This window comes from Eretmochelys imbricata, chromosome 2 (genome assembly GCF_965152235.1).
Source record: "Eretmochelys imbricata isolate rEreImb1 chromosome 2, rEreImb1.hap1, whole genome shotgun sequence".
Classification (NCBI taxonomy): Eukaryota; Metazoa; Chordata; order Testudines; family Cheloniidae; genus Eretmochelys; species Eretmochelys imbricata.
Genome location: NC_135573.1, coordinates 76,329,379 through 76,351,812, shown reverse-complemented (window position 1 = coordinate 76,351,812; position 22,434 = coordinate 76,329,379). Strand labels below are relative to the sequence as shown.

General features: G+C 40.7%; 1 protein-coding gene across 8 annotated transcripts in view; it reads right to left on the bottom strand.

Moving 5' to 3' along the window:
• The window catches only part of TRAPPC8 (trafficking protein particle complex subunit 8), a 113,285-nt gene that overhangs the window by 69,210 nt on the left and 21,641 nt on the right, over positions 1 to 22,434 (bottom strand). For 4 of the 8 annotated variants that reach the window (XM_077810320.1, XM_077810323.1, XM_077810324.1 and 1 more), the window contains 5 exons: positions 20,421 to 20,595; positions 18,942 to 19,095; positions 17,602 to 17,689; positions 5,378 to 5,637; positions 1,761 to 1,876 (listed from right to left, as the gene is read on the bottom strand). In XM_077810320.1, the coding sequence (XP_077666446.1) occupies positions 1,761 to 1,876; positions 5,378 to 5,637; positions 17,602 to 17,689; positions 18,942 to 19,095; positions 20,421 to 20,595 (793 nt within the window). The remainder of the gene's footprint in view (positions 1 to 1,760; positions 1,877 to 5,377; positions 5,638 to 17,601; positions 17,690 to 18,941; positions 19,096 to 20,420; positions 20,596 to 22,434) is intronic. The other 4 variants (XM_077810321.1, XM_077810327.1, XM_077810325.1 and 1 more) reach the window with 1 other exon arrangement.

Below are 22,434 nucleotides of genomic sequence, written 5' to 3'. Positions count from 1 at the left end.
TCTGGGCTGCGAAAAACGTTGCACTCTGTTCAAAAGAATTCTGTTAGACTAACGACCACCTCTCAAGGGGACAGATTTACTACAGCAATGGAAAAACCCTTTCTGTTGCTGTAGCAAGTGTATATGCTGCAGATGGGCTGCTGTAGCACCCGTAGAGCAGACACAGCTTAGGTCAACAGCCAGGCCAAGGAAGTTTCTTTTATACTATGAAGTTGGCCGAAACAATGCAAAATGTTAAGTAGCTGCAACTGCAATTAATCACCGAGATATATCATCACTGTAACACAAAATGGCTTTATTCTGGCCCAGCAACAGAGACAGTAAAGGGAATGGCAGCTCCCTTCAATTCCCACTGTCCAGCTAAAGTAGTAATGCTGCACACCAATGACTCCATAGCCTTTCACCCCTACACATGTCCTAACTATGGGGGTGCCATGAAAACCAAATAAGTCTACCTCTCCAGCTGTTGACCAAAGCTCAAAGAGATGACATCATGGAGTCTAGTCTCTTTTCTGTGCTGTGCCTAACGCCATTCTCACTCTTATCAGTTTAAACCCTGTCTTATACTAGTTTAGCTTGCATAAGTAAATTTATAGGCCCAAGCTAAACCAATAGTCAGTTAGAAAAAATGTGTTTCGCCATGTCAGTTTTTAAACCAGTGCAATTCTACTACGGATAGAGGCATATGAAAGAGCAGCCCTGAGCAGCATCCCCATGCAGCATGGTGGTAAGAATCCCGGTATACTCGCAGCTCCTTCCCCAGTTTCAGGTCACGGACATTACTGAACAGCAAGGCTTTACACCTCTCATAACTGTCTGTGGCTAATATGTTTGGTCCTCTGGTAAAACTTCCAAGCCCCAATGTGAGTGTGCTAGAGAGACCAATATATTTCAGGGAGGGAGAATTAAGAGGAGAAAATCTGGGAGAAGGTAGAGAACCCAACCTGGCACTGGGTTCTCTCTTTTTATTCCTTGGCTAGTTAGCATCCAACAACAACTTCAAGCTCTGTGCCTAAGGACAGGTGTTTACCAGGCAATGCTTGTGCCTAAATTTCCATTTCCGAGGATTACCTGTCCTCATGCATTAGTTTCATGTTATACTCAAAAAAGTTGCTCTGGTTTACCTTATATAAATTTTAAGTCCAAAAACAGGCTGTGTGGACATTCATTTCAGTTCAATTCAGGTTTATTTTGGTTTAGCTTCCATGTTGATTAGGAACAGGTTTAAGATAAAATGGAATAAGACACATATACTAAAATGACTATGTCCAAAAATGGGTTTGCACCATTTTAACTAAAACAATTTAAAAACTGATTTAAGTTCAATCCGTGCAAATTTTTGACAAGGCCATGGCTAATCTAATTTCTCTTAATACGTGTTCCTCCATCCTTGTCCATGGAAATTTTTTTGTAAAAACGTTTGAAATAAGGAAAGTGTAAAGACTGTATTAGTACAGCTGATTTGTTCAAAAACAAAACTTCTCTCACCCTCTATTTTAATTCAGGTTAGGAAAAAAGTTTAAGACCAAATAAAATTCTGCTATGCTTTGTTTTGCCCAAGTTCATACATTTTTAGTAAATATATCAGCAATTTTGCCAAATTTTGCTGATGAAAGCTACAGTACATTCATGTTTGCTCAAGTCAGCTTTAAACTAAGACCATTCTGAAGACATAACTTACACTTAGGGAGCTTCTCCAAATCAAAATGTTTAGTATTTTCACTGACACTTACAAATGGAAGATGAATAGATTTACTTACAACAACCCAGATGTATTTTTTAGCTCATTTATGCTTTTCTCTGGAACTTTACTGCCACTAAACCATTTTTTTGTTGCAGAAAATAGTGATCGACTCAAACCTTTCCTGGATATTAACTGGAAGAGAAAATAACAAAACAATGATGTTACTGAATTAACTGCAACATAAAGCATGAATTCCTTTTTTAATAGAAACAGTAAAAGTTCTCAGTATGACCCAGAAACATCCAAATTCCGAAGCTCTGTCAAGACTTGTGTACATAGTTTAAACGTGCAAGATGGTACAAAAACTGATATAGTTAAAGCAGTATACCCCTTGCATGGATTGTAATTATAGCAATATAAAGGAGCTTTTAGCAGTATAGTTTATTTCATAAATGTACTCAGTTTTAGAAAACTTCAAAGAATTCGACCAGTTCAACTACTTGTCATCTACTCTTGATTACAATATATAGTTCTTTTATCGTTGTGTTTAGTCCCAAACACAGGATGAGGACACATTCACACTAGGCTCTCCGGTAAAATTTTCCCATCATTGTACAGTGTACAAGGCTCTCGCAGCAACCAGTGATTCTATACACACCATGTTTATTGGTCAGCCCTGCTTTGAACAGGGTTAAATGCTGGTGGTTGCAGCTGCCTTTTCCAGACTTTCCCACCTGTGGAGCTGCACCAGCAGGAAATTTTCCACAAAAGTTTAAACCTTTTCTAAATTGGGGGAAAGGTTTAGTTTGCTTGTTTCTTTTATGTGAAGAGAAGAGCATCACATTTCCTTTCAACAGCCTTAAAAAGTTTCAGGCTATTTTGCCTTACAAATAAAATACATTTTTTTAAATGTATGTCTTTGTCTGGCGATGCCAGAAAGAGGACTAGAGACACTGGATGTGGTTTAATTAGGCTGCAACTTTATTCCTAAATGTCTGGGAGTACTGGGAGATAAAAGTGTACAGTGCAGGTAATTCCATAATCATTTACATGTAGGGCCACTGGCATCCCTCCTCCTCAACCATCCTGGTCCACAACAAACCCACTGCTGAGACCTTGCCCCCACATCCCCTCGAATGATGGAGGGAGCTCTATAGAGGAGGAGGGGCTGACTCCCAGCTGTACCAGCCACAGGAACCCTGAATTCCCCACCACCACTTCCACAGGTTTTTAAAAAAACCAAAAACCTTCTTTAAATCTTTTTCCAATCCATTTTATCTGATCATCATATCCATTCTCTATGGCATACCTGCACTGGACCTGCCCCATACTTACATAAGGTGTTGTGAGACACCACAATGTACACCTCCTTTTGTTTTTGGCCCCCTTCAAGCCCCAACCCACTGTGGGGAAGGCAAAAAACATCCCACCTCACCTTCACCACCAGATTGGTCAGGAGAAAGATTCATTTCCATCCCCCCCCACCCCATCCGAGAAAAGAACAACTACCTTAACGCCCTCTGAAGATCATGATGAAAACCCTGTATTTCAACTACTTTCATGGTTGGGAATGGGGGTGCTGCTCAGCCTGTCCCAGTGAAAAGAGGGCTTTCGTTGCCCAGACATGGGCACAAAAACCCCCCACACACCTTCCAGTCACCTTGAGGAGGGATGGGTTAGCATCCCCACCCTGATCTGGAATAGGACTGCCTCCACGTTGCAGTTAACACATTGGCTCTCTAGTTGCCCTTAACGGGGCAACACACCTTCTCCACTAAACCTGCCAAAGGTCCCCACCAGGTAATATGCAGTGAGGTCATTCTGTGAATCATGAACTAACTCTTAAGCTTAATCACAGGACTTAATCAATGGAGTGCAAAAGAAAGGTTTGGAGATGAGCAATATTTCTAAAGAAATTAAACTTAAAGAACAATACAATGGCATGGTTTAGCATTGAGACATCAGGTGTTAAAAGGTAAGATTGTAAGTTCCAACCCCTTGTATAGATGCATTATGGCACAGATGCTTCTAGCTATTTGTGAAGTAGTTTGTGCTCATGCAACAGTGCCCTAGGTTACGTGGGAGGAATCTTTAAGTACTTGTGGTCCTTATCGCAGGATTAAGGGACTCCCAAGTATCTAAAAAAAGAAAAGGAGTCCTTGTGGCACCTTAGAGACTAACCAATTTATTTGAGCATGAGCTTTCAGTGAGCTGTAGCTCACGAAAGCTCATGCTCAGATAAATTGGTTAGTCTCTAAGGTGCCACAAGGACTCCTTTTCTTTTTGCGAATACAGACTAACACGGCTGTTACTCTGAAACCAAGTATCTAAAAAACAAAAATGCAACCCTTTCTTCCTTCCCAGTAAGCAACAGAAGTAACTGGATTACTGTGCGTATAGACCTTAATCTATTTGGTATTCATATGGTCCTCATCACCATAATATCTTTGCTCCTGAGGGGGAGGGGGAGGGGGAGGGGGAGAGGGAGAGGGAGGGGGAGAGAGAGAGAGAGAGAGAGAGAATTCTAAAGAGGAGAATTTGGTTCTAAAGAGGAGAATATTTGGTTCCCAAGGCAGTGAGATCTAGTCACTCTGATTTCTCAGAGTAACTTTCATGCTCTAGGTTCAGCTCCTGTGGAAGTTCTGCTTGCATGTGAGCTGCCTCCTGTTGTTCAACACTTCCCATGTGCTATCATGGGAAGTAACGGATGCAGAGGGAGAAGCAACTTCTCAAGTAGCTAGATCCAAACCCATGGAGACATTTGAATATTAGGAGAAGAGAGCAAGCAGTTGAAAAATGTGGCTACTGTAATTTGTCTTAATAAGCAAGAAAGCTGCTGCACTTTGTCAGTTGTACACGTCCCTCTATTTCTGACAGAGGTGGAATCACTAATAGGTAAAAGCTGAAAGGAAGCCTGGAAACCTCTGACCAGTTCAAAGCAAACAGGAAGGGGCACAATATTCTGGCCAGTCACAGATGAAAGTAAATGGTTTTTGGTCATCATCATTATTGACCATTCATTTGTGTTGAGAAGTCAAAGTATCTAAAGGCTGAGGAAAAAAATACCATAGTGTCTTAAAGTACCTCACAGCTGAGGCATATGCTCTTGATAGTGGAGAAGTTACTGGCTTTGCTAAAGTAACTAAATTATATTATAGCTATGCTATCACCACAGTTGCTGGTGTACAAATAGATGTTTTGGCATGATTTTACATCATGCCACAAGTTGAGTCACGGTTAAAATTTACAGGGACTTATTTTCAGTTCAAGTTGGATGAAGGGAAATAGTGTCTGTTTGATGCACTACACAGTCCAAAATCAGATAAAGTGTTTTTAACCTAAAGAGTTAAACAGACTATTGGAAATTATAGGTTAAAATATTAAAAAGCCTACTTTCATTATTTTTTCCAAACATGCAGGCACCAAACACTGACCTTACTATGAAAGCAATATGTTTTCATATTCATGTTTTAGTTACACACACCAACCATTGATAAAGCACCAACCACTGATAAATTTGATGGGGACATAAGACTGAATAATCAAAAAAATTTAAAAATAAATTAACAGATACGGAGGGACATAACCCTGTTTTAGATAAGAAGTCTTTTGGATGATCAGATCCATGCTACAAAAGATTCAGGGCACCAACGTTTATTAAGTAGGCAAAAATTGTTTTACTGAGCGACTTACCTGATCATTAAGCTGTCGAATTGTTTTCTCTATATGTGGCAAAAGCCCCCTAAATGTGAACTCCTGTATGAATTGTCTAATTCGATCATGATCTGTGAGCGTTAAACATGTACCATGAGGAGTCCCAGAACTGGTCTTCTTTGATTCATGCGGCGAAGTAGTCGTCTTTATGTACTCAGTGGCATCAAAACTGGTACTAGTATCACTGAGATGATCCAGTTGAAGAGGGTGAGCCTTAAAGTTATTTGATAAACCATCTACTGAAAAATAAAAGGTTCTATTTCACTAGTTGTGCACTATTTCCTGAAAACAAAAATTTAGATTTTAAGTAATCTTTACCAGCTTATGTTATAGCCTGTCACACATATGCTTACTCTACCTTCCCCTATTCAGGGCTTTGTTAAATGCATGTATATGATTATTCACGTAATTAGTTGTGCCAACTTGTAAATGAAGGCTGTTCTCATAAACCTGTGGATTGACCAGATTGTCAACAGAGCACATTGCACCAAGATCCAGAACCCTCTTGAAAGCTATGGCCATGATGGGAGAGGGAGGAGCAAAGTGATTTAAGAACATAAGAACGTTCATACTGGGTCAGACCATCTAGCTCAGCATCCTGTCTTTTGACAGTAGTCAGTGTCAGATGCTTCAGAAGGAATGAACAGAACTGGTCAATTATTGAATGATCCATCCACTTTAATCCAGTCCCAGCTTCCAGGAGTCAGAGGTTTAGGGACATCTAGAGCTTTGGGTTGCGTATCTGACCATCTTGGCTAATAGTAAATGACGGACCTAACCTCCCTGAACTTATTTAATTCTTCTTTGAACTCAGTTATACTCTTGGCCTTCACAACATCCCCTGGAAACAAGTTCCACAGGTTGACTGTGCATTATGTTGGGTTATTTTAAACCTGCTGCCTATTAATTTCACTGGATGACCCCTAGTTCTTGCGTAATGTGAAGGAATAAATAAGAGTAAACTTCCTAATTCACTTTCTCCATACTATTCATGATTTTATAGATCTCTAGCATATGGTCCTTTAGCCATCTCTCTTCTATGTTGAACAGTCCCGGTCTTTAATCTCTCCTCAAATGGAAGCCACTCCATACCCCTAATCATTTTGTCGCCCTTCTCTGCACCTTTTTCAATTCTAACGTCTTTTTTGAGATGTGGAAACTGAACTGCACATATTATTCAAGGTGTGGCAGAGCCATGGATTTATATAGTGGCATTATGATATTTTCCATCTTATTATTTATCTTTCTTAATGATTCCTAACATAGTTAACTTTTTTGACTGCCACTGCATACTGAGCAGAGGTTTTCAGAGAACTATCCCCAATGACACCAAGATCTCTTTCTTGAATGGTAACAGCTAATTTAGACCTCATCATTTTATGGATACTTGGGATTATGCTTTCCAATCTGCATTGCTTTGCACTTATCATTGAATTTCATCTGCCATTTTGTCACCCAGTCTTGTGAGGATCCCTTTGTACTGCTTTGCTATCAGCTTTAGGATTAACTATCTTGAGTAATTTTGTATTATCTGCAAATGTTTCCACCTCACTTTTCAGTCCCTTATCCCACAACGGCTTACTTTGTTCAAGAGCCTTTGGTAAGGGACCTTGTCAAAGATTTCAAAATGTCCAGGTACACTATACAAACCAGATCGTTCTTGTCCACATGCTTTTTGACTCCCTCAGAGAATTTTAGTAGTTTGGTGAGGCATGATTTCCCTTTATAAAAGTCGTGTTTACTCTTCCCCAACCTCTCGTATTCATCTAGCAGTAGGCATCCTTCAGTCTCGAGAGATCACGGGTATGCGCCCCTGAGAGGTAAAGAATTTACTCAGTTGGTTTTATGGCAGCCACAAATGTGTCTGAAGAGACCCACAATCTCTGCCACATCTATCACATTTAAAGGCAATGTTTCGACCATTTGGGCTCTGCCTTCTGCGAGCTCTTTTCTCCACTGCTAAGCTGGACTGCTTCCTCTCATAACTCCGGAGACCTTTGTTAAGCTCTTGTTTTCAAAGGCTGAGGTCTTGAGTGTGATATTCCCATTTGCCCACATCCATGTCCATTTCTTTGAGGTCTCATTTGCAGACATCCTTGAAACACAATTTGGGGCATCCTTTGGGCCTTTTTCCAGACGCCAATTCACCATAGAGGATATCCTTTGGGATGCGCCCATCACTCATTCGGCACACATACCCAAGCCAGTGGAGTTTGAGGAGTGTTTGCATGCTGGGTATGCTGGCCTGTTTGAACAGCTCAGTGTTGGAGACTCTGTCCCTCCAGGAGATCCCAAAGATTCGACAAACACAATGCATATGAAAGCTGTTGAGCCTCTTTTCCTGATGAGAAAAAAAGGTCCACATCTCGCTCCCGTACAAAAGTGTGCTGATACAGGTCTTTGTGCATGTGTTGTCTGTTAATTTGTTGTTTTGCCATACCCTCTTATTCAGTCTAGACACTGTTGTGGTGACTTTTCCACCGTGGATGCTGAGTTCCGTTTCAAGTGAAAGGTTAACTGGGATAGTGGACCCCACGTACATGAACTCATTTACCACTTCAAGTTCATAACTGTTGATCTTGATGGATAGTGCTTCCTCAACTCCTTGTCACATTAGGTTAGTCTTTTTTAGGCTTACAGTAAGCCCGAAGTCTTGGCAGGCTTTGGAAAAACTGTACATTAGGCTTTGAAGATGAGTTTCTGTGTGGGTTGTAACTGTTGCGTCATCGGAAAAGAGGCGGTGTTGGATAAGGGCCTCTCGAGTCTTTGTTTTAGACCTGAAACTCGCAAGATTGAACAGCTTTCCATCAGATCTTGTGTGCGAGTAGATTCCCTCAGTTGAGGAACCAAAAGCTTGTTTCAGTAGCAGCGAGAAGATCCCAAACAGAGGTGGGACAAGTACACAACCTTGCTTAACTCTGCTACGAATCTGGAAAGCCTCAGAGACTGAGCCATTGTATTGTTTTCATATAAGTATTCATCTAGGTGTCTGATAATTCTGTTCTTTACTATAGTTTGAACCAATTTGCCTGATACAGAAATTATGTTTATTGGCCTATAATTGCCAGGATAGCCTCTGGAGACTTTTTTTTTTAAATCTTTGTTATATTAGCCATCCTCCAGTCATCTGGTACAGAGGCTGATTTAAGTGATAGGTTACATACCACGATTAGTAGTTTTGCAATTTCATATTTGAGTTCCTTCAGAACTCTTGGGTGAATACCATGTGGTCCTGGTGACTTATGACTGTTTTAATGTATCAACTTGTTCCAAAACCTCCTTTACTGACATCTCAATCTGGGACAGTTCCAAGCCATTCTGTTTAGACGACAAAACTGAGGGTATGTGAATCTCCTTCATGTTCTCTGCAGTGAAGACTTATGCAAAGAATTAATTTAGCTTCTCCCCAATAATCTTGTTTTCTTTGAGTGTTCCTTTAGCATCTTGATTGTTTAGTGGCCCCATTGATTGTTTGGCAGGCTTCCTTCCTGCTTCTAATGTACTTAAATTTTTTTGATGTTCATTTGTGTGTTGATTGCTAGTTGCTCTTCAAATTCTTTTTTGGTCAGCTTAAAAACTTTTACACTTGATATTTGTGTAACACCTGGCAGAATTTATGCTTTCTATTTTCTTCACTGGGATTTGACTCCAATTTTTAAAAGATGCCTTTTGGGGGTTTTTGGCCTCTAAGCACCTCTTGTACTCTGTTTAGTCATAGTGGCATTCTTTGGTCCTTTTGTTTTTATTTAGTCACATTTAATCTGAGCTTATGTTATGGTGTTTTTAAACAGTCCCCGTGCAGTTTGCAGGCATTTCAGCCTTGTGACTGTTGCTAGTTAAACAAAATTAAAAGTTTCCTCATTTTTTGTAGTTCCACTTTTTTGAAGTTAAATGCTACTGTGGTGGGTTTCTTCGGCACTTTTCCCCTACAAGGATGTTAAATTTAATTACATTATGGTTGCTATTACTAAGCGGTTTAGCTAACAACCTCTTGGACAAGATTCTGTGTGCCACTTAGGACTAAAACAAGAATTGCCTCTTCCCTTGTGAGTTCCAGGACTAATTTCTCCAAGAAGCAGTCATTTATGGGTGTCTAGACATGTTCCTGGTCAATATGGAGATAGCTAATATCCCCCATTATTATTGGTGTTTCTGTTTTTGTAGCCTCTCCTCTCCTCCAGCATTTCACAATTACCACCACCATCTTGGTAAGGTGGTGGGTAGTATATTCCTACTGTTATATTTTTTATTATTCAAGCATTGAAGATCTATCCATAGAGATTCTCTAATACACTTTGATTCATTTCATATTTTTACTATATTTGACTCTATGCTTTCTTTCACCTAGTGCCAATCCCCCACCAGCATGACCTACTCTGTCATGCCTATATATTTTGTACCCTGGTATACCATGTTCCATCGATTATCATCATTCCACAAAGTTTCTGTGACGCTTATTATATCGATACCCTCGTTTAATACCAGGCGCTTGAGTTCACCCAGCTTAGCATTTAGACTTCTCGCATTTGTATACAAGCACTTATAAAAATCTGTCAATATTTAGTTGTCTGGCTTCATGTCCAGTAATTGAATGACACTCTCATTTCATCAACTTCTATCCTCTCCTCTTTACTAGGATACAGAGTATCCCTTTAATAAATTCTCCCTAAGGGATGTCTCTGTCCAAACTTTCCCCATTAGGCTAGGGGAAATTCTTGTTAAAAACTCTGATAAATTTTACCCGCCAGCCATCTAGTTCCATTTTGGTTTAAGTGGAGTCCATCCCTCCTGAATATGTTCCCCCTTTCCCAAAAGGTTCCGCAGTTCCTAATAAACCTAAATCCTTCCTCCCGACACCACTGGTCTCATCCACACATTGAGCCTCTGCAGTTCTGCCTCTCCAACTGGCTCCCCGAATGGAACTGGAAGCATTTCAGAGAATACTACCATGGAGGTGCTGTACTACAGTCGCTGCTTAACCTAAATTTGGCCTCCAGGAGCTCTCCTACCTCTTCCTATGTCATCTGTACCTATATATACCACAACCACTATCTCCTCCCCATTACTCTGCAGTCTACCTAGATGTCTCGAAGTCCGCAACCTTCACACCCAGCAGGCAATTCACCATGCGGCACCCAGCAGGTAATTCACAAACCCAACTATCTATATTTCTAATAATGAATCCCTTAATACTATTACCTCTCTCTTCCTAATAACTGGGGTCCCCTCCTCCAGAGGGGCATCCTCAGTGCAAAAGGATACCATGACATCATCTGGAAGCAGGGTCCCAACTATGAGATCATTTCCCTCCACCTTGAGGGGCTCCTTCCTCAAGACTAATCTTCCTCAACAGTACAAAGGGGTGGGACCACTTTACCGTGTCCCTGAAAGTCTCTTATATGTACCTCTCTGTCTATCTTAGCTCCTCCAGTTCAGCATTCTGGTCTCAAGAACCCATACTCTGCCTCTGAGGACTATAAGATGCTTGCATTGAAAAGAGCAGGCTAAAGCCTTGTTAGTAAACGCTCAACCTAGCCTAGCAGGATGCTTGCCCCAGCACACGGTCCCCAGAACAGACCACACTATAAATGTCAATCAAGCAGGTGCACCGCAGGCACACAAACAAACAACAAACTCACCCAAGGGTCACATGATTGCACTTGCTTGACTTGGAGAACTCCCTTGCAAAACTTCCCTGTTTGCTGCTCCTGTTCACTAGCTTCCTCAAGCAACTGATCATTTCAGACAAAATGATGTAAGATCATCTCTCAGAATCTAGAGTAGTACTTCTTTTCCAGCGTGGAGGATGGGGAAGCATGTGGATTGAGGTGGCTTGTTTGGAATTTTTATTTATATATATATATATATAAAAAAACACACACACACATACATATATACACACACACACACTCTGAAAGTCTACTCAAAACCCCTCCAATTTCAGCTGTGTAACCATCATTTCTCTATGTATGGTCAGTAAAGAGCTCCACTCCTGGGAGATTTAAGAACAATACCAAGCCTTGAAAGAGCTAACACTTATGAGTGGTTAGCTGGTTTAGATGAGTGCTCCAATCCATCCCCTAAAACTATAGAAAAATAGGTATCAATCCAGAAGTAACCCTTCTACAAACACTGAGAATTAATCCACCACATCATCTTGGAAATCACCACAGACTGGTGTGTCTATTGTTCCCTTGTGGTAGATAAAACTTTAACAGGGATTGACAGGCCTTGCCCTTTATCTGACAAAGATCAAACTCTGGCAACGAATTCTTACTAAAAGCACTTTTAGGATTTCTTAGAAGCATGGGACTCCAAGAAACGATTGTGTATTCTGTTCTCTTCTCAGTCTCTCAACGCCAAAGAAATAAAATGCTATGATACAACTAAATCAGGGGCTGGAGCACCCACAGGGAAAAATCTGGAAGCTCTCCTCACCCCCGCCCCACCTCCCCCCGTGCGCTGCGTCCCTGCTCCTATGCCTACCTCCCAGTGCTTCCCGAGGCCAAACAGCTGTTTGGTGGTGCTTAGGACTTTCCAGGAGGGAGGGGGGAGGAGCAGGGATGCGGCACGCTCAGGGGAGGAGGCAGAGAAGAGGAAGGGCCGGGGAGGGGAGCTGGGGAAGGGGTTGGAATGGGGCAGGGAAGGGGAAGAGAGGTAAAAATATGAATTAATGGATCCTTGCAGCACAGCTACATTTTTTTAGTGTTTCTTCAGCAGTAATTTAGTGGGGGACGTAAAGAATACAATTTGCACTGACGTCTTTGAGCTACTCATTGGGGGAGGAGATTCTTGGGGCAGCGGTACGAAGGAGATAAATGGACTCATTCTTGTGAATGATGTTAGTTACTTTAAATCTATCTGTTCTGTGGAACAGGACAGGGACTTTCTTCTTTATGTATGATTCAATTCTTTTCTTCCCCCATGTCAGTGAGTTTCCCTCATTCTGTCTCTTCCCATTCTCCCAGTCACCTTCATTCTGCTTTTTGATTACTCTTCCAGTCATTTACTTTTCAAATCCTGCGGTCTGATTCTCAGGGCCATTTCCAACAAGGCCTCAGGTGAGACAGAGGGGCAATTTTAGACCTTAGGGCTAAACATGAACACTGCATAGAGCTGGACACACCATCGGCTGGTGTAAATTGTCAGAGTTCAGTGGAGCTATGGCTATTTACACCAGCTGAGGATCTGCTCCAGCATTTCTATTCTGTAGGGCTATTATAACGTATCTTAGGTTGCAGTGATGCGGCCCTCGGGCCAATGTACTAGTCCTTATGTGGCCCTCGTGGTGATTTGAGTTTGAGATCCCTGAACTAAACCATCTACCCCCTCTTGACACCAGATTCAGAGACAACCAGATATTAGTATTTCAGCAAGGCCCTGAAGCTTGTTATGACCCTGAATCTGCATTGGAAGCTTTAAGGGCTTTGTCCATAAGTATGGATTGGAACACAGTTCCCCAACTCTTGTGGACCTGGTTGAAGAACTTAAAGAAGTTGGAGTTTCATACAGGTAAGTGTCCTTCATCCAAGCATCAGATACAAGGGGTTTAAGACTGGGAAGTTTTTCTAAGGTGGGCATCCAGATTTTTTTTTTCTGAGTTAATCACAAGATTAGAGCAGCTCTTACAACCAAAGTTACATGAGATGGTCAAGTTCAGGATCCTGACACAAGGAAGAAAGGAGAGCAGCAGAATATGGACCCTGGACTTCAGAAAAGCAGACTTTGACTCCCTCAGGGAACTGATGGGCAGGATCCCCTGGAAGAATACCAAGAAGTATGGGCTGGATGAATGGACTATAAGGTGGATAAAAAGCTGGCTAGATTGTCGGGCTCAACGGGTAGTGATCAATGGCTCCATGTCTAGTTGGCAGCCAGTATCAAGTGGAGTGCCCCAAGGGTCGGCCCTGGGGCCAGTTTTGTTCAATATCTTCCTTAATGATCTGGAGGATGGCGGGGATTGCACCCTCAGCAAGTTTGAAGGGGACACTAAACTGGGAGGAGAGGTAGATATGCTGGAGGGTAGGGATAGGATACAGAGGGACCTAGACAAATTAGACGACTGGGCCAAAAGAAATCTGATGAGGTTCAGCAAAGACAAGTGCAGAGTCCTGCACTTAGGACAGAAGAATCCCATGCATCGCTACAGACTAGGGACCACTAGCTAGGCAGCAGTTCTGCAGAAAAGGACCTAGGGGTTACAGTGGACGAGAAGCTGGATATGAGTCAACAGTGTGCCCTTGTTGCCAAGAATGCCAATGGCATTTTGGGCTGTATAACTAGGAGCATTGTCAGCATATCGAGGGATGTGATCGTTCCCCTTTATTCGACATTGGTGAGGCCTCATCTGGAGTACCGTGTCCAGTTTTGAGCCCCACACTACAAGAAGGATGTGAAAAAATTGGAAAGAGTCCAGCGGAGGGCAACAAAAATGAGTAGGGGACTGGAACACATGACTTATGAGGAGAGGCTGAGGGAACTGGGATTGCTTAGTCTGCAGAAGAGAAGAATGAGGGGGGATTTGATAGCTGCTTTCAACTACCTGAACGGGGCTCCAAAGAGGACGGATCTAGACTATTCTCAGTGATAGCAGATGACAGAACAAGGAGTAATGGTCTCAAGTTGCAGTGGGGGAGGTTTAGGTTGGATATTGGGAAACACTATTTCACTAGGAGGGTGGTGAAGCACTGGAATAGGTTACATAGGGAGGTGGTGGAATCTTGACAAAGCCCTGGCTGGGATGATTTAGTTGGGGATTGGTCCTGCTTTGAGCAGGGGGTTGGACTAGATGACCTCCTGAGGTCCCTTCCAACCCTGATATTCTATGATTTTATGATACTCAAAACAAAAAAAAGTCCACTTCCAGCACCTTCCACTGGAACAAGGTTTTTTGTTTAGTTTTGTTAACTTCTACTCTAATCAAGCTATTTACAAGTAGCCTGCTCTAAAAAAAGGAAACTGCCAACAAGCTGACATACTGGAGAAATTCCAGTGTGTTACATGGTTAATGGATGAAAGAGGGTTCATGGGGGACATGCCTCTTTATATAATCTCACCAGGAATGTTCCATGATTGGAGGAGTCTAGATAGCCCCTCAATGATCAGCACTTGCCAGAAGGTTCCAGACTGTAGCACAACACATACCTCAAGCACATGCACTGATAGCAACAATACTCAAAAAATATTCTGAACTACAGAAAATTAATTTAACATTTAGAAGCTGAGATAGGAATTGCTCTATTGGATCAACCTGAAGGTTTAATCTACTCCAACATCCTGTCTTCAACAGTGAATGACATCAGATGTTTCAAAAGAAGATGTAAGAAACCCACCATAGGCAGATGTGTGATTAAGAATGTGATTGTATGACAGGGAGCAGGGTTTAGGAGCCCTGGGGCTCACCTCCAGTTTAGGTTTTATGTTCCCCAAAGTTCATGCTTCAGGCTTTCAGCCAGCCACCTGCAGGGGTCAGAAAGGCTCAGGGATGGCTATGGTGGAGACAGGACACTGGCCAGGGAGGGCCTGGGCTTTGAGGTGGCATTGAACATTCTCTCTCTCTCTCAGGTGCTTGGCTGGCTGGCTCTTGTTCACATAGTCAGGGTTTAGCTGACTGATGTATATAGGGTCAGGAAGGAATTTTACCCCAGCTCAGATTGGCAGCGACCTTGGGGAGTTTTGGCTTTCTCTGCAGCTTGTGGGTGCAGGTCACTTGCCAGGATCATCTGGATCAGTGGTTCTCAACCTATTTACCATTGTGGGCCGCATATGCAACTCTCTAGGTGTTATGCAGGGGTCCTGGAACAATTTGTACAGTGGGGGTGCTGAGAGCCATTGGACCAAACTGTAAACCCTGTACAGGATGGAAACCACTTCAATCCAGGGGGTGCTGCCACACCCCCAGCACCTTTAGCTCCAACACCTATGGTGCTGTGTGGCCACATTCACACAGTATGTAATACCAGTGCCCAGGATGTATATTACTTGGGAGAGGAGGTGGGGGGAGATCAATCAATCAGTTACTGTACAGTAATCAGGATTGTTCTGGGCTGTTGATCACTGCAAGGTAATTGTGAACACCCCCCCCGCAATTTCTCCAGGCATGGACACCCAGAAGCGAGGAGGCAGCACTCTAAGGGCATCCCTGCAGAGCGGGAGGGAGGAAGCAGTAGGCTACTGGCTGACTGCTGCCTGAGCTCCTCCCCTACCACAGGGGGCTGCTTTGCCTTTCCTACTGGCAGGGAGTGCTCCAGCAGGACTCTGTGGCATCATCTCCCCCTCAGCCGGCCCTGGCCTGGCCCCTGCAGGGACCCAGGAGTGATGCAATAAGCGGGAATCTTAATTTTTTTAGCACACAGCTGGGCAACGCAAGTGGCCCATGGGTAGAGAACCACTGATCTGGGTATCTCTCAATCATTTCCCTGTTGTTGAGAGGGCTTTGGGTACTGATGGACCTTGATCCCTCCTATTCTAGTCTCCTGTGAATTGTAATAGTTCAGTCTAATTTTGGTTGTTGGGTTCACAGTGGGCGATGCTAGGTGGCACTGGTGTCCTGTGATACACAGGAAATGTGACGAGATGATCTGGAGAACCCTTTTGGTCTTAAACTTTATGACTACGCAAAGTAACATCACATCACAATTACACTAGGTCCCATCCTAATTTCTAGTACTTAGAAAATGTCTAAAATTCTGATGCATGAGGTTTACTATCTCTTCCACAAATTGTTGTTGATAATTCTGAACATTCTTGATTTCCATGTAAGTGACTAATCCTTATTTGAATCTTGTTCTTGGGCTCTACAACTTCCTGAAACAGTGTTCCGTTTAATTTCATATTGTATGAAAAAGTATTTTATCGGTTTTAAATTTCTCACTTTTTAATTTCACTGAATGCCCCCTTGCTGTGTTATGAGACAAGGAGAGCAGAAATTCTCAATCTATCTTTTCCAGACTATGCGTTATTGTATATAATTTCATGTCTCCTCTTATTTGTCTCCTTTCTAAGGTAAACAATCCCAAACTTTTCACTCTTCTGATGAGAGTTTTTTCCAATGCTCTTTGTCATTCATCACATTTCTGACATCCCTCTAGATCTGCAATGTTCTTTGAGATGGGGTGACTAGTAAGGCATGCAGTAGTCCAGATGAGGCCATACCACCAATGTATATAAAGGCATAATATTCTTCGTATTCTTTACCATCCCATTCTTTGTACAACTTAACATTTTGTTTGTTTTATCTGATCACAGCTGCACACAAAGCAAAGGTCTGCAGTGAAACCCAGGTCCCTTTCTTGAGCGGTTATAGTTAAAATTTAAGACCATGTGAGTGTGAATTGGTTTGCATTACTGGCACTTAATTTTATTTGCTATCATATTGCACATTCCCCCAGTTTGCTCAGGTTTCTTTGAAGTTCCTCAGAGTCCTCTCTTGTCCTTACTAACCTAAATAGCTCTAATCTGTACATTTGGTACCTCATCACTCACGACCCTTTCCAGATGATAAGTGTATTAAAACATGGAATCAAGAACTTAAGAACTTAAGGCACCCTGTTGTTAACCTCTTGCTATGACAAAAAAATGGCCAATTAATCCTACTCTTTGCCCATTTCTCAGCCTGTTTTTGATCCATGACAATAGTTTGCTTCTCACACCGTGACAACTTCAATTGTTTAAGCAGACTATTGTGCAAGACCTTGACGAAGGCCTTTTGGAAATCTACTCTGTTGACACAATTCTAAGAGATTAGTTAAACTATTGTCCTTTATAGACACCACTTTGTCAGGCCCTGTCATAATATGATCTTCCAGGTGTTATTCTATATTTAAACATCATTGCAACCAATAAACTTTCCAAGAAAGAGTTCCAAATTTACAATTTCAGTTTGTGGATTGCCAGAATTTCGTCACACTCCTAGAATACACTTGTGGAATACCAAATATCAACTCTTAAAATTTAGTTATATCAACTACAATTGTGCAGAAAGTGTTGAATCCAACAAACATTGTTTAATGTTTATAATACAGTAGGTACCAAGACACAAACAGAATCAAGGCCCACTGTGTTATGCACTTTACAAACACACTAAGACATGATCCCTGCCCCAAGGAGATTATACGGAGACAAGATAAATGACATTTTACTTTACATTTACATGCCTACATTAACACTACAATTTTGAACAAAAATTAAAGTTACAAAAATACCTTGGATGTCATTATCTAAGCCATCAGATATTAAGTGGTCAGCATTCTTATTTGAAATTACACTATATGGACCATCATCATAAGATTCCTACCAGGAAAAACAAAAAGCATTAGTACAGCCAGTTTTTAAAAAGCTGTTTGCAAATCATTAGTAATTCCTGTCCTTTCTTCCCACAGCAATTTGATTATTCAGATATTACATTTTAGGAAGCAGTGTCAAACCATATTTTAAATGGATGCTCCTCTCACAAGCTACAAGTCAACAGCTAACTCTTAAAGCTTTGAGAAATTGCCTGGAAGTGTGAAACAAAAAGTCAGAGAATCAGGGGTAGATGAGAGGTTTAGAAAAGGTCCAAATTCATGACAGCTGGACCTCTCCAAGTTAGCTCATTAGAAAATCATCAGATATTTTAGAGATGTTATATCAAATAGAGTCAAGAAAGTAGGAACAACTTCAGCCTTCAGTGGCAGAATGGCTTTGACAACAAGTCCGTTAAATTTCAGGTGCCACCATATATTTAGCAGGAATTGGGGAGGGACTCCCCAATACACTTTCGTCTAAGACTTTCTATCAGTGAATATAGAGCAGGGAAAGAGGTGAGTCACGTCCCCAAAGGAGAGGAGCTGTTTTCAGTGCAGGTACCCCTCTGCATCAGAGGTTCTTTGGCTGTAGAAATCTGCTTCTCAACATACCTGTGACAAAGAGGATGCTAAATACTTCAGAGACTGACATGCACCACTATTAAATGTCCTGACACCAAAGGCAGATAGGGTCTATCAGACTGGTTTCAAGACCTCATCGCTAAAGAAGCACTTACTTGTTTCCTCTTGGCCTCTTTTTGTTCACTCATTTCCTACAACACTTTCAAAATCTTAAACTGATGGGAAGAAAGTTAGCCTGAGGAAACTTCGAGAAAGCAAGCATATGTAAAGTGCTTACGCTGTTAACTACCCGGAGCTGGAGGGCAAGAATAAATGGAGAAATTCACAAAGCATAGAGATTATTTCTCTTGGTGCTCAAGGATTCTACTATTACAATAATCGATTTTATAAATTTAAGTGGTACATAAGAAAAAGTCCTCTAAATGAAGATTGACCTAATGCCCTCAGAAACAAAAATAGTTGTGGGTTGTTCGTTTTTTGGTTTTTTTGGGGGGAGGAAGGAATCAATCTTATGCTATTGTGTTTGGGAATACCCTGGTGAATGATCAATCATGGCACAATTCCACAGGAATAGCACTGCTAATACAGAGCCATGACAAAAATTGTAAAAACAAAGTTAGCCAACATGATTACAATAGTCATTACAGTATAGATTTCAAACATTTTTGAACACATACCTGGGTTTGGATACTGTTTTTCTGGAGATACTGACTCCAAGGATCTGGTATTTGTTCATCTGCTCCCCTGTTAGATCCTCGAGAATTTATTTTGAGTAAATAGCAACCCTGAGTTCCATATCTCTGCTTCATTTCTTCATATACTGAGTCAGCTCTGAAACGGAACATGTCAAATATAGTCAGTTTGACTCACACTGGAAGTAGCTTTCTTGAATTACTTTCTTAAAAACACAGTGTTCACAGATTTTCTGTCAGACAAAAGTTGTAGAACAGAAGTGTAGTTTGCAAGTTTTCTAGTGTATTTCGGCCACATAAATTGCTTGCAAATCTCACATCAGCATCTACAAAATGCTTCCCAACAGCTGTGTCTGCTACCTTCCCAGGCACACTTTGTATAGCAGTTCGCAGCAGAGACAGAGTAGCAGCCAACATAACAGAATGCCAGTGCAGAAACACTTTACCTCGGAAGGTGTGCAAAGGGAAACTAGATGTAACTGCTACTATTTGGCAGTAACTGCTTATTCTCTACTAAGAAGGGGGTGGGAGAAAGGAAGACATGAAGAGAAGTTAGAAGCTAGAGAAGAGATCAGACAGGAAAGAGATATGACAGTAATAGACTAAAAGGAAACAAGCAGAGGAGAAAAAAGTATGAAGGAAGGGATAAACTGATCGGATTAACAGTAGTCCTAATGATGGCATTTCTATTGACCTGTGGAAAAATTTAGGCGAAAACTACCAAATGTATTATAGTAACCCACTGGATTATCACATGAAACAATTTGTTTATGTTAAAGCATTTAGGGATGCATAGCTGCAAAAAGAGAAGGACAGAGATGGGCTCATACCACCCTAACAATGGTAACGTCTCCTTATTTCCTAGCACCATTGTAGCCTTTAATCACTCTAAATTTGAGACACTGTTCTAATTAGACATTTTTCTTTCTTCAACATGCTAGAAATAATATATAATAGAGTAAGTGGTATTCAAGTCTGTGATGCCCAATATGCCCAAGCTATTTGCAGTATAATCTAGCAATCTACAAAGATTTTAATTTTTAAAGCTATTTTAATTGAAGGTCATCTCAAACGTAGATGCTAACGACTGGGGGGGTGGGAATTTGTTTTTTCCAAAAATAATAATAAAAAAATTAACAGGTTGCAATACAAGATATAGATGATTTTAAGATAATTCACTTTAGAAAGAAATTAAAGATACTAGATATTGCCTACTTCATAAAACTGGAATTAGTTCTTTGTGTATTTCACATGCACATTCAAAAAGAAGTTTGAGAGAAAATATTAACTAAGTAAATCTGCCTGGACCAGGCTCCATACTGGTCAATTATATTAAAATAGGCAACTGAATTTTTTGTACATGTGCGCACGCGCACACACGTTAATTTATACAGTCAGCATTTCAGCAAAACAAGCTTTTCTGAATGTCCAGTAAAATCACAAGGTAAAAGACAAAAAACCCACCTTTGTTCCTCTCCTGCACTTACATCATGCAGCAATACATAATATTTGAGTGTGTTTGGTATAAACCATTTTGGATATGCATATTCACTGCTGTGCTGAATTCTATGCTGCTCTTGTGACAGCTTCAGAAATTGCTCCACAGGTTCAGGTTCACCAGAAGAAACTACAAGCATACCTGAATTCACATTAAGGATATGATCTTATAACAAATACCATCAATTCATGGTATCATAGCCTGCTTGCTTCACTACGCTTAAGGTTACATCTATATTAATGGCTATATAATTATCCATTTTTGATTGCTGCAAAAGTGTATTTGCAGCAGAAATTTGGTCAAGCAATTTAAACAAGTGCATATTTATAACTAAAAAAAAAAGTCAGCGGAACCAATGGTACATTATAATACTAGATAATACTTAGTCATGCCATGAATGCAGGGAACTGGCCTAGATGACCTCTCAAGGTCTCTTCCAGTTCCATGATTCTATAATTATAAATGGGGGGAGGGGGAAACTGGTAGGAGCTTAATTTAAACTTGTCGAACTCATGACTTTTTTGTAATGGCATCCAGGTGCCACTTATTAATATAAATATGTAAAGAAAATAACCTAATCACTGGTATTTTGGGGAAAGAACCAGTTCATTAGTAAAGCCAACAAGTGATAGGTGAACATGTTTGTCCATATGCATGACACAGTAATAACTGAACTATATTCCAAAGAAATACATAATTTGTCTTAGAGGTAAGAATGAGAAAGGAAGAGAGAAGCTTACTTAGTTTTAAAAAAAAAAAGACTGCTCCGAGAGTGTCCCAATGCTAGTCTTAGTAAACATGCCAAAGAGTCCTGAACTATTTTTTTTTTTTAAAGTACACTAAATTTAGGTGCTTAAACATATCGTCTGATTTTCAGAAGTGCTGTATTTTAGGAGCTTAACTTTCTACTCTTAATTTTGAAAATATTTGCTTCAGTTTCCAATATTACTGATCCAGCATTAAATTGGCAAGTTCAAACAGAATATCTGAACTTTCAAGTTTAAACAAGGCCTATAGAATAACCATAAAGTTATGTCTGTAGCCACAAAAACAACAAGGAGTCCGTGGCACCTTAAAGACTAACAGATTTATCTTGTTGTTTTCATAAAGTCCAAGTTAAAGATAGCACACAATATCAGTACTAATGCTGTTTATGTGGGGCCGTTTGAGAAAAAATAATATTTTGTTTGTGGCATTTTTAAAGAATCATGCAACACTTCTCTAGCTTTGAACTTCTTGCCTTTTGTCACAGATACATACTAAAGAATAATTTCTACAGTAATTAAAAGCTCTTTGCTAGGACAGGTACAGACTTTTTAAAAACACCTACAGACTTTTTTAAAAGTGATATTAGAAATCACCATAGAATCCTCAGTGTGCATCCTATTTACTTCTGGTTTGAATGGGAGTTAAGATGAAAAAGAGATATTGGAGTTTATCCCATGAAGTATTAAATCTGTTTAATAGCTCAAGTCAAATTGGACAGTGGGGTAATACCCTAAACTTTTGTAGCATCTCAGTTCAATGAAGATATATTGGCAATCTTACTTAAAAGCATATAGCTTGGGGAAGGAAAGGAGTTACTAGATATTTGTAACAGTATGTCAAGAGGGAAGTTTAGTGCTATACTAACTAGGTTACTGGTATATGTTAGTTAGTATTTGGAGGACATGAAAAAAATGTGTAATACAGGAAGAGTACAAAACTTAGACAAAAGTCATCAACTTCACAATAAACTAGAAAAGAAAGTTGTTATAGTTCAGTTAGAACTTCCAAGTGTTAAGTTACCTTATGCAGTATGGTCTTCCCACTGCAGAATAAAAATGGCCAGCACTGCTACTTTTTACTGCTGATGTTCAGAACCCCGTAAGCAACAGTGATATGGACACAATCAGGTCAATATCACTGCTGCTGTTTATAAAACACAACAGTGTACTAGTTTTCACTTGAGGAGAGAGAGACTCAAAACTAGAAGCTGGA